General features: G+C 36.5%; 2 protein-coding genes across 2 annotated transcripts; both read left to right on the top strand.

Annotated features, from left to right (window-relative positions):
* Positions 1-2,392: 2,392 nt before the first annotated feature.
* LOC111438629 (mitochondrial dicarboxylate/tricarboxylate transporter DTC-like) lies at positions 2,393-6,564 on the top strand. The gene is made up of 7 exons (XM_023076513.1): positions 2,393-2,548; positions 2,704-2,826; positions 3,067-3,150; positions 4,191-4,252; positions 4,353-4,714; positions 5,734-5,948; positions 6,100-6,564. Exons 2-7 carry the CDS (start codon positions 2,707-2,709, stop codon positions 6,154-6,156), a joined length of 900 nt encoding a protein of 299 aa, XP_022932281.1. The 5' UTR covers positions 2,393-2,548; positions 2,704-2,706; the 3' UTR covers positions 6,157-6,564.
* Positions 6,565-7,276: 712 nt separating this feature from the next.
* On the top strand, positions 7,277-11,352 carry LOC111441152 (elongation factor P). Its single transcript, XM_023078097.1, has 11 exons — positions 7,277-7,657; positions 7,795-7,825; positions 7,967-7,980; positions 8,080-8,130; positions 8,768-8,837; positions 9,241-9,310; positions 9,423-9,490; positions 9,791-9,914; positions 10,267-10,306; positions 10,838-10,905; positions 11,027-11,352. Exons 1-11 carry the CDS (start codon positions 7,406-7,408, stop codon positions 11,037-11,039), a joined length of 801 nt encoding a protein of 266 aa, XP_022933865.1. The 5' UTR covers positions 7,277-7,405; the 3' UTR covers positions 11,040-11,352.
* The last annotated feature ends 1,430 nt before the right edge of the window (positions 11,353-12,782 follow it).

Below are 12,782 nucleotides of genomic sequence, written 5' to 3'. Positions count from 1 at the left end.
GAGGGTTGTTGACGATGGAGATTCGTCAACAGTAGAAGGGTTTCAAATGGTAGGGATCTCGGCACTCCACTTCATATCTAAAAGCCTATAGATATCAGCGATAGGAGAGTTGTCGACAATGGAGATTCATCAACAGTAGGAGGATTGTCAAAAGGTAGGGATCTCACCACTCTACTACATATCTGAAAGCCTATAGGTGTCAGCGGTAGGAGGGTTGTTGACAATGGAGATTCGTCAACAGTAGAAGGGTTTCAAATGGTAGGGATCTCGGCACTCCACTTCATATCTAAAAGCCTATAGATATCAGCGATAGGAGAGTTGTCGACAATGGAGATTCATCAACAGTAGGAGGATTGTCAAAAGGTAGGGATCTCACCACTCTACTTCATATCTGAAAGCCTATAGATGTCAGCGGTAGGAGGGTTGTTGACGATGGAGATTCGTCAACAGTAGAAGGGTTTCAAATGGTAGGGATCTCGGCACTCCACTTCATATCTAAAAGCCTATAGATATCAGCGATAGGAGAGTTGTCGACAATGGAGATTCATCAACAGTAGGAGGATTGTCAAAAGGTAGGGATCTCACCACTCTACTTCATATCTGAAAGCCTATAGATGTCAACGGTAGGAGGGTTATCTACAATGGAGATTCGTCAACCGTAGAAGTGTTTCAATAGGTACGGATCTTGCCACTCTACTTCATATCTAAAAGCCTATAGATGTCGGCGGTAGGAGGGTTGTCAACAATGGAGATTCGTCAACAGTAGAAGGGTTTCAAAAGGTAGGGATCTCGGCACTCCACTTCATATCTAAAAACCTATAGATATCAGCGATAGGAAGGCCGTCGACATCGAAGATTCATCAACAATAGGAGGGTTGTCAAAAGGTGGGGATCTCATCACTCTAAAATATGATTATATGATTTGATATGATGCCTTCTTCCTAAATATCCGTCCTTTTCGTGTTTAGGACTTAATATTATTATTATTTTCTAAATTATTAATTAAATTTATGAATTAAGAACTAATTATACTTTAATTAAATTTGTATTTATTTCCTTAAAATGATATATATATATATATATATATATATATATATATATATATATATTGCTTTTGTATTAAGGCTTTGTTTGCTTGAGTTGGACGCAATTGCCCACGTTATTCATGAGCTTTTGTTATCCAGCCATTTTTTAAATATATTCTAAATAATTAAAAAATATAATATTAATAATAATAAATAAATAAATAAATTATTTGAGTAACTTTATTCCAAACCCCAACAAGGTTATCATTCCCTTTTTAAATACTTTATAATATAATTCCTTTATTAAAACGTTTCTTAAAAATGTCAAAAATCCACGTTGAAGATTTTGTAAAAAAAGAAAAGAATCTAATTCGAGCATTTCCGTTTGATGAAAACTCAAGATTCTCATGAGATGAGCATCTGACATGTGTAGCATCTCGGGATGCCTATATATCTTAGGACGATGAATTTAATAAATTTTTGAATATTCGATTCAATAAATATTTAGTTTTTTATTTTTAAAATTAACCTTACCCTTTTCATGCCATTTTCATTTTGTTTTCTATTTTTTTTCTTGATAATTTTAAAAATTAGAATTTTATTAGATAAAATTAATAATTAATCTTTTTTCGTATATATATATATTTAAATAAATATTAAATTTGGAATAAGGGAAACAGATTCACAAATTGGACCAACGCCGCGCTCGCCCTTGAGAAGCTCGCCAACATAGGATTTTCCCTAAATGTGAAATCCCATAAATACCCTTTCGGTATTTACTATGTTTACCATTTTCTAAAAATAATGAATTAAAGATAATTTACGGCATCGGTTAAAAAACAAAGTTTTTTTTTTTGACAAATAAATGAATAAATATTATATATATATATATGACTCGATTGCTTAAATGCTTTTTTATATGAATATTTAGCAACTAATTATTTTAAAATCTCTTAATATATAACATATTTAAACTAATTGGTTGAGTATAAATAAAGAAAATTTTACAAGTCGTTTTTTAAAAAGGCGAAAAGGGTAAAATTGTAAATTTGGTTCTTATGATTCAAAAAAATAGAGTCGATAAAAAACACGAGACTATTCGATAAAACTATCATTTACAATTTTAAATTTGATAGTATATGATCTAAAATTAAATATTTAAAAATATGTATTAAAATAATATTTATTAAATTTTAGGAATTAAAAAAAAAAAAAAAACTAAAAATCAGCTTAAAGTAAATAAAAAATGAGTTTGAAATCTGATTTAGAAACAAACCCTAATTTGCGATGGAACAAAAAGGGTTTTGGGGTTATTTTTAACAACATTTCTGTAAAAGGAATCAAAATTGGGGGAAAAAGCCAAGAAAAAATTGAAGATTTGCAACTGGGAATTAGCCATTTTCACCGATCGACGAGGACTCTGAGGTCCGCCATTAAAATCAACATCACCACCTTAAATTAAATTAATTGTTGGACAGTTGCCAATTGCCGCTGATCGAGAGGGAAGAAAGCAAGGGTTTTTGGTAATACATTTCACGCTACTATAAAGCCTCATTTCCTTCACTGTTCTGTTCCTTCTCCTTTGCTCCAGCCATCGCGTTTTTTCGAACCCAGAAACCATTTTCGATTTCTTCTTCTCTCCCCCATTTGAGCTTTTTGTCTTAACTTTTCATTTCAGCAAATGGGTGACGAGAAGAAGCCTAAATCCCTTGGTGTTTGGCCCACCGTCAAGCCCTTCGTCAATGGAGGCCTCTCTGGTATGCTTGCGACTTGCGTCATTCAACCCATCGATATGATCAAGGTAACACAAATCTTCAGATTTACCTGCTACGTGTGAGGAATCTTTGTGATTTAACCGGATTTTGTTGCTTGTTGGTTCGCTGAGATTTTGTTTTTCATTGAGTTCGGATTGGAGTTTCTTGATGGAATTTAGATCTAGGGTTTTTTTAGGGTTTTTTTTTTTTTTTTTCTGTCTTTTGGCTGTTTTATGCGTTTTTGAGTTTATTTGTTGTTTTAATAATGTGTTCTTGATTTGGTTCAGGTGAGAATCCAGTTAGGTCAGGGCTCGGCAGGCGAGGTAACCAGGAACATGCTTAAGGCGGAGGGAGTTGGTGCTTTTTACAAGGTGAGTTTTAAAGATCCAGTTGAAGTTTGTGATTATTACTTGAAATGTACTGTGGATCTTGTGGCGTGTAACATTGTAGAATACTGGCTTGGTATTAACTTTCTTGTTGGTTTGGAGATCTTGTCCCTTTGAGGTCTTTTGAGGAGCCAAGAAGGATATTCTGGTTTAGAGATTGACTTATTGATCCGATTTGTGCTGGTATTGATTGTAAATGGTGGATGGATCAACTTCTATCCTACATTACAATCTTGTTTTCTGTTTCGAAAACTGTAAGAGATGTATGATTTTTGCCACCCGGTTAGGATTTTAAGATCTTGTGAATTTTCGGTCTACTAAATGTTGAAGCTTAGTTGCCTGGATATCTACATATACATGTGAAAGATGTAGGTACTGTCTTTCGCTTGATTCATTGATGCTGTGATTTGTAACCGGGCGAACTTTGCTGCCTCTTCACTCTCCTTCAGACGATTATGATACAGGATCGTATCTCTTGGAGAGAGGCTCAGAAGCTCTCTCTTTGACTCAGGAGGGCGTTCCACCACTTCGACTGGTGCGGATGCGGACGTGGTTCCCTCGTCGTGAAGAGTAATGAAAGGGAATCCCTTGGTCAAACCGCCTTTGTTGTTGTCTGTATAGCTTGATAGAGGAGATATCTAGCAACACATTCTAGGCATAGATCATTGGTATTGGATGCATTGTTGGGTTGTGCCGAGTTAAATTAGCTTCATATTTTTCCGTGGTAGAAAAGAGATCCCTTCCCCCCGGTTTCTAAAATGAAAATTGGGTGTTTGGTGGTTAGGGATTGGGCAATTACTAGATCATTTGAAGGTTTCTTGTGTCGCATGTACGTATGTTTTGCGTGTCCTTGGCTGCCTTCGATAAGTGAACTGACTAAACTAAGAGGAAAAATGGAAGTCTGATCATTTTGGCTTGTATACTTCGCAATACGTTGTGCATACTATTGTCGTGTTAGTTGCCTGCTTATTTATAGTCTTCACAAGAAAATGATGTAAAATTCTAATGTGCATAATGTCGAGCAGGGTCTGTCTGCTGGGCTTCTTAGACAAGCTACCTATACTACTGCACGGCTTGGATCGTTCAAGTGAGTTTTATGCTGAATTTTATTTTCGAAAAGTATAAGTTTCTTGTGTAATGAACTGTATTAATTGTTTAATGGATGTTCTTCTTCGTTCCTTCTGTAGGATTTTGACAAACAAAGCAATTGAAGCTAATGACGGCAAGCCCCTTCCTCTTTATCAAAAAGCTTTGTGTGGGTTAACAGCTGGTGCTATTGGAGCATCTTTTGGCAGTCCAGCAGATTTGGCGCTTATCCGAATGCAGGCTGATGCTACCCTCCCAGCTGCACAACGCAGACACTACAAAAACGCATTCCATGCACTGTATCGTATTGTTGGAGATGAGGGTGTTTTGGCTCTTTGGAAGGGTGCTGGTCCAACAGTAGTGAGAGCAATGGCGCTGAATATGGGCATGCTTGCCTCCTACGATCAAAGTGTTGAGTTTTTCAAGGATAACCTCGGTTTTGGTGAAGCTACGACGGTTATAGGTGAGATTCTTTGCCCATTTCATGATCGAATTTCTTCACAATCTTGTTATACACTTTGTATATTTCATGCTCTATGCATTGTTCATCTTTATTCTATTTTTCGAAACTGGAAACTTGTTCCCCTTTTGGAGTCTACATGACTTGTCAATGAAAATTATGGAACTTTCTAGATTCAGCCCAAGCCACCGCTAACAAATATTGTCCTCTTTGGGCTTTTTCTCTCAGGCTTCCCTTCAAGGTTTTTAAAACACGTTTGCTAGGTAGAGGTTTTTACACCCTTATAAAGAATGTTTCGTTCTCCTCCTGAATCGATGTGGGATCTCACAATCTACTCCCTTTGGGGCCAGCAAATATGCTGGCACTTGTTCCCTTCTCCAATCAATGTGGGATCCCCTAATCCACCTCCTTTGAGCCCAACGTCCTTGCTGGCACATCGTCTTGTGTCCACCCCTTCGAACCAGCATATTCGCTGGCACTTGTTCCCTTCTCCAATCGATGTGGGACCCCCCAATCCACCTCCTTTGGGCTCAGCGTCCTTGCTGGCACATCGCCTGGTGTCTGGCTATGATACCATTTGTAATGGCCCAAGCCCACCTCTAGTAAATATTGCTTTCTTTGGACTCTCCCGTATCCCTCAAAGTTTTTAAAACGCATCTGCTAGGGAGAAGTTTCCACACCCTTATAAAGAATGTTTCGATCTCCTCCCCAACCGATGTGGGATCTCACAATCCACCCCCTTCGGGCCCCAGCGTCCTTGCTGGCACATTGCCTTGTGTCCACCCCCCTTCGGGCTCAGTCTCCTCGCTAGCACATTGCCCGGTGTTTGGCTCTGATACCATTTGTAACGGCCCAAGCCCACTGCTAACATATATTGTCCTCTTTTTTGGGCTTTCCCTCAAGGTTATTAAAGCGCATCTAGGGAGAAGTGTCCACACCCTTATAAAGAATGCTATTAAGAGGTTCGAATGGTTGATTGATTGATTGACTGACATGTTGTTTCCATTCTTGCCTACTTTCAGGTGCAAGTGCTGTTTCAGGATTCTTTGCTTCAGCTTGCAGTTTGCCATTTGATTACGTGAAGACTCAGATTCAGAAAATGCAGCCTGATGCTGAAGGGAAGCTTCCTTACTCTGGCTCTATGGATTGTGCCATGAAGACCTTGAAATCTGGCGGGCCGTTGAAATTTTACACTGGCTTCCCTGTTTACTGTATTAGGATTGCTCCACATGTCATGGTACGATCTCTTGCCCGCCCCTCGTTTTCTATTTTATCTTAATCCCGATCTGGCCTCGAGCTAAGTAAAGCCTCACCAAGGTTGGGGATAGGGAGATTGATGATTATTTATCAAGATTTTACTTCTAATATTATGATATACGACAATACAGATGACATGGATTTTCCTCAACCAAGTTCAAAAGTTCGAGAAGACCATTGGACTTTGAGCTCTGGAACGACGGGGTTTCATCTCGACCTGAACAATCTTTAGGAGCGTTTCTTGCCTGCCCTCTTTAAGGGGGGGCTATGTTGTGGTTCTTCATCTTGACAGAAATCGCGCCCGTAAAAGTTAGACTTATTATTATTATCACTATTTTTTATCGCAAGATCGACATGATAGAGTTGAGGGACTAAACTGTGGTATTGATTTCGGGTTGCGACTGGATTATAGGATTTTATTAAAGATTGAAAATTTAGGATTGCTTTTGGTTCAGGAATCAGTGAGGGGACACACTGATTTGAGCAAAATAAAGTTTGGGGGAACTCTTTTTGTTTGACAAAAGGGATGCTGATATCAGTTTTGTCTAACTTGATTGTCTCAGAAACCATCAAGTTTATGCATTAAATTTCATAAACTTCCCCTCTCTCTCTCTCTCTCTCTCTCTGTCCTGTTAGGATCATGTTCTTCTCATGCTGATGTCCTGTTTTGGATGAACAATCCTTTGGTCTGTGTGTGATGTTCGTTCTTTGTTCTAACAGATGGCGGGTTGGCGGGTTCTGAATTGAACCTTCGGTTATAACTAAGGTAATAGATATCTTATCCACGGAAACTATATATAGATGATTATTTTAAATCGTTAGGGTTTAATTTAAATTTGGTTCTCGAACTTTCAAAATGCAAAACTATCAAAATCCTTTGAGTAAAGTTTATTTTGGTGGAGTCGACTAAGAGTGCGGAAGAGTGTGTCGAATTTCTCGAATTATATAGATATAAAATCACAAATATATTTTATTAGACTTTAAAATTTGGTATTTGACTAAATTAAAATTAATTTAACCCATTAAAAAAAATCCCTTCAAAATATGTACACATTTTACTATGGAATTAAATTGAATAACAAGTAATTTTTTTAAAAGTTAAATAATAATATTTTGAGTTTTATTGAACAACCGAGTAGAGTTTTAGGTTTAGTTATGGAACATTGGCATGCAATTGGCAACTGAAAAACTGAAAAAAACGGAACCTACTTTTCAAAAAATTTAACACTATATAAATCGAAAAAATGTAATTCAATCAAATAATTTAGCCATTATAAATAACCTAGGCCGCCAAATTAGCCCACTATAAATAAACGAGGTTTTTGTTTGGAGCAGGAATTTGGGAGAAGATCACTATCATCCCTGCAAAATCCCAACGCTGCTGATGGAAATGGAGCTTTAGTTTCGCCACCTAGCTACTGGATTTTGCTTTGCAACATGATGCGAGCTCTTCTACTGCGCAAGGGGATCTCCCGGACCCTTCATCTTCCTTCATCTACAATTTCTTCATCTACAATTTCTTCATCGTTCAGATCCCTTGCTGCGCCAATTACCGCTTCTTCTTCTTCTTTATTGGATTTAATCTCTTCTCCACTACCTCGGCCCGCCTCCGTGGACGGCCCTTGCCACTCGCTTGGGTCTCTATGGTCCGTCATTCAGCACCGTGGATTCAAAGTGCACGGTTCCGATGTAAGCTTGTTTCTTATACTCCGTGATTTCCCCGTATTCTTCGCGTTTACATGTAGCTTGGTTTAGTGATTTAATTTTTCTTGAGCTTTGTCGTTTGAGATGTCTTACTTTCTAGTGGTTTCTGTTCACGATTGCAGGTGAGAGTGGGAAATATAATTGAACGGAAAGGTTACTGTCTCTCTGTGTTGATATTTGATTGCGTACTGCCTGTTGACTGATAAAGCAATTGTTTCTCTCTGTATCTCATTATATGTATGCATCTACTGATAGAATGACTTTGCTTTTGTTGCCTGAATTCTTCTCTCCCAGAACGTATTTACCAGGTATGCTCTGTTGTCTTTACATCTCATTGATATGATCAAAATAGCATAGCAATGATATCTTATGCGATGCTTGTTGCTTGGTTATGCCTCCTGGTTTAGGTTACAAAAGTCGACCATTCACATGAAGGAAGAGGAAAAGCCACGATCAAGGTTCATTTCTGAACTTTAAAGTTTCTATGTGTTTGAGTTTAATTGAATTTTTCCTTGGACGTGTTTTTGGGATAACTGATAAGCAATAGCTTCGGGTAGGGGAGATTTTAAATAGATCTTCCAATTGCTTCAAGTTCTCTCTTAAACACTCTCATTGGGGTCGAGACCCTTTATAGTGTCCTAAAAATTCAAAATATTCCTACCAACTAAGGTGTAAAGTTATCTTTGAATATTTTCTGCTGTGGGTTTTCGCCATTTCCTACGTGCTGTGGCTTTTCCTCTTTGGCATCTTCTGGTGTTCCCTAAGAGCCTCTGCAGAAAATACTTATGCATAGAACCCCCATAGTGTTATGAGATAATATTTCCTCAGATTATTACAATCTTGAAGGGTTGAGAGAAATATGTAATTTTTTTTGTGGGACGTTATTGGTTTTCCAGCGTTTTGTTGCAACATTGTTTTTCATAATTTTTCGGATTGGGAGAATGTATCATCCTCACTCTTACTCTTCTGCGTCTCTTCGATGGACTACTTTCTAATAAATCTTATCATGTCTCTCTCTCTCTCTCTCTCTCTCTCTCTCACATATATATAGGTGTTTTTCCTTGCTAATGTAACGTTAACTTCTACTTTATCCAGGTTGAACTTCGTGATGTTGAGAGTGGAAACAAAGTAACTCAACGGTTGGCCACAGATGAATCTGTTGACAGTTACGCACTGTTCCTTCTAGATACCATTCTCGTGCATCCAATAAGCCTTGCATTATGAAAATCTTGTTGCAAATGAAATCCTATTACACCTAGTTGAGGATGTTGGTCTCTATTAAGAAGCATGGGATAAACTGCTCAACATTTTTGTTGGGATACCTCTAATTATTAGTAGATGGTCTTTCAATGATGTATGCATTGATCTGATTATACCCTTAAAATATTTACACATTGACATTTTGTTATCTCGTTATACAATGTCTTCTATCATAATTTTTTTTTCATCCATGTCTATGACATAATACTACATTTTTTGTGCCTAAATGTTAGGAATAGTCTTAGGCATTGCCAATCCTTCCATTTAATGAGCTACCATCATATCTTGTGACTAATGAACTGTTGCAGGGGTTTTTGTGCAGGAGAAAGCATATATATTTATGTGTAGAGATCGGGATGCCAAAATTTTATTAATGGAGTGAGTTCCACTATTCTCCCACTACAAGCTCTTCAATGTTTTTTTGTGGTGAACTTTACTGGAAAGTATTATAAAATGAGATTTACTGAAAATTTGTTATGTTAAACATCAGCCCTGATACGTATGAGCAACTGGAAGTCCCCGAGGAATTGTTTGGCAAAGCTGCCATGTATCTACAAGGTGATTAAAATGACGTGCATAAGCATTACAAATTTATATTCGGTTTGTTACTTGACTCATGTATAATCCAGCATGATTAAATCTTTGTGATTAAAGTCTCATCTCTCTTCCTACTATGAGAAAGCTTCTCTAAACATGTTTAGAGAAGGTTCTATCCTGTAATATAACGATGATGATGATAATTATGCATATGTATCCCACATATTGTCGATCCATTTTTACTTTGTTCTGCACCATCATTCATAATCAATTTCTGTTTGTTTATTCTAGGAACTAACCCTTGATAAACGTGAAAAATAGATGACATGAAAGTTATGGTTCAACTTTTCAATGACACTCCCTTATCTGCATCGGTTCCAAAACGAGTGACGTGTGTTGTGAAGGAAGCTCAACCACCTATGAAGGGAATTGCAGCTGCTCCCAAGTATGTCCTTTAACTTTCTATTCTGGAAAAAAAAATGTTCCTTCTACTTTGTACGTGCGCAACAAATGAAATTGAGACTATGCGACTTTAAGTTGCAATTTTTTTCGCTATATTATCTTGGCTAAAGTGCACCGAACTTTTCGTTCAAAATAGGAATTCAAGGAAGTGAAGAGGAATTTAATTCTTGAAAGCTTTAGAGAAATGGATTGTCTCTGTCTATCATTTTTCCTAATTTCTCATTAGTTTTTCATGTCTCTAATTTATGAAAAAAATTCTACAGTGTTCTTGTGCTAGAAAAAACATTTTTAGCTCGATCATAAACCTTACATTCTAATGACTTTATCTGATTCAGGGAAAAGAAGGCAGTGCTGGACAATGGCATGACATTAAAAGTAGGTTTGGTGCTTCATTTATATAGTGCTACATAACCTCCCTGGGGGACTTTTATTTTTAGCCTTCCCTGTATTTTTAATCTGTTTTCATGCTCTACTTTTTTAACCTTGATGAGCCTCCCAATACATTACCTTCAACGATTTAGGGCTCACTTCCTCTCTCTCATGTATGCGTTCATATCTGAGATGCATTGCCATATGGACGTCTCCTTTCTCACCGACACAGTCTGTTATTTGAGTTATCATGCCATACATGGGCATGTTAATGTACATTTGTATGCTTCTGTGAATGACATCTATATATACGTTTCTGCATAATGAATACGCAATTTGTACATTGGTAGAGAGGCATTGTTTATAACTCTGGTAATTGAGGCAGCATTGGCTTAATCATTGAGGCAGTCCCTTCCTCATATATTTTTGGCTATCCTCTGTTGCTCTGTATAGTTAGCCTAGTTCAAGTTCTCTTCTGCCACAGTTACTGATGCAATTTCGAGTACTATAAGGACCGTGCTCTGCATGTATTTTCAGGTACCACCACACGTCGTTGTCGGAGATGTTGTAGTGATTAATACAGAGGACGACTCTTATATTGAGAGGTATGCCCTCTTGTCATCTGTGAATGTTTTTTTACGACCTCCTTCCGATGGAGAAGAAGCATTGAATATTGTAGAAAATCATTTAAACAATCCTTTTTCACACCATCTTTCTCCTCTGCAGGGCAAAGGGGTAGTCGTAAGATTCCGATGATGAGCACGGTTAGATAGGTCGTCGAGCCATTTCGTTTTTTTTTTGCTAGCTTGAGCGGATGAGCAGTCCTGCTGTAGAAAAAGAAGGTACAAAATTATTTGGTGTATCAAGAGGTATGCAACCCCAACAATCATGCAACTGCTAAGAATGCTTCTTTGGGAACACTATTGAATTGTTGTTGAGCTTCCAATAAATGCTTCTTTTTGTTATAATACCTTATAGTTGTATGCTATGAGAGGGACAAGACCATGTGTTACTTGACTTGGCACAATGAAAGTTAACATTTTTTAGTACTATTTTTATTTGTGTTCAACTCATTTGAGTGAGAGGAACTCGAATCATGTTGAGCTATGTTCAGATTGACAAATTTTGTGGGTATTAATCGATGGTAATAGTCTATGTTCATGCATGAATCTAAGTAGAACGAACAAACTTGGTTCATTGTGTTGAGCTGTACCTACCTGTGCAAGTCAGCTTGATCAATCGCACATTTTCTTCTTTCTGTAAAATTTCAAACAATCTCATCCATTTTTCATAAATTTAGATTAACGTTTTTCTCACCGTTTGTTACTTCACTTATGTTTGTAGTCTAGTAGAGAAAAAATTATGACCTTTATAAAACTTCACATTCTTCTATAAAATCTCATTGCTTGACTTGTTTTATTTTCATGAAACATATTTAACCGGTTTGATTGAGAACGAGGTTGTTTCAGTAAGGCCTTTGTGACCACCTCGAGACAATTGCGAACCTACACGGTTTTAGGTCGAGGGCCATGTATGAGATGAATATGGTATTGTTTATCTTTTTAAACATGCTTTCAAGCTCCCTAGCATTTTCACAATGTAAGCTAGATCAAAAGTGGTGAATTGCAAACTAAATAAATATGTAAATCGTATAATGGTTGAGGTTTTTAACACTTCGATGACGTTATCATAATCTATTTATATGAAAGTTGACATATTACTTCCTTCCTCTTACTTTGGAACGAGATTAAGAGCAAGTTAGTTCTTGGCTCCTCTCAAGACTTATTAGGTCATGGGCGTGCAAAATGCATGTTCACCAGTGCTCGACCTAGATCCAAATGAGCCATTGGGCTTATCGATCTAGTCACTTTTCTCTTGGGTCCAGTGTTGACTCAAAATCTATATAAATTCTGTTTGATTCCTAATAATTTTTTGATAATTGATTCCTAATAAATTTTTGATAATTAACCAAAAAAATCATTCAAATAAACTAAAGGGTTCGTCTTAAATCTCAAGCTTTTGATAAGCATAAGTTTAAACATGTTGGGTATTGTTAACGATCAGTAAAGTATAGTAAATTTATAAATATACATTTTTAAATTAATAGATATAAAATTTAAAATCTATATATTATATACAAATGAAATTTTAAACCAAATAGGGTATTAAAAAAATTTAATTACTCTAAAATTTTTTATGAATCGAGTTGGTTCATAAATTCTAATTTATTGTTAATTTAAAAGAAAATATTTTTTCCATTATAAATACATATATTTATTTTATTATTTTATTATTTATTTTCAAAGAAGGGAGGTAATTTTTGAAAATTTATGTTTTGGATTGAATTAGTTATTTTACCAAAAGGGTTTAAAATAAATAAATGTTTAATCTAAAAATGTCCTAATAAAAACACCGCATCTCCAAATTATAGAGAGTCTAAAGAGATTGTTAATTTAAAGATATTAGGTATTGTAAATTGGAA

Source organism: Cucurbita moschata, unplaced genomic scaffold (genome assembly GCF_002738365.1).
Source record: "Cucurbita moschata cultivar Rifu unplaced genomic scaffold, Cmos_1.0 Cmo_Scf00003, whole genome shotgun sequence".
Classification (NCBI taxonomy): Eukaryota; Viridiplantae; Streptophyta; class Magnoliopsida; order Cucurbitales; family Cucurbitaceae; genus Cucurbita; species Cucurbita moschata.
Note: the sequence above shows the minus strand (reverse complement) of the source record. Positions and strands in the feature narration are given on the sequence as shown.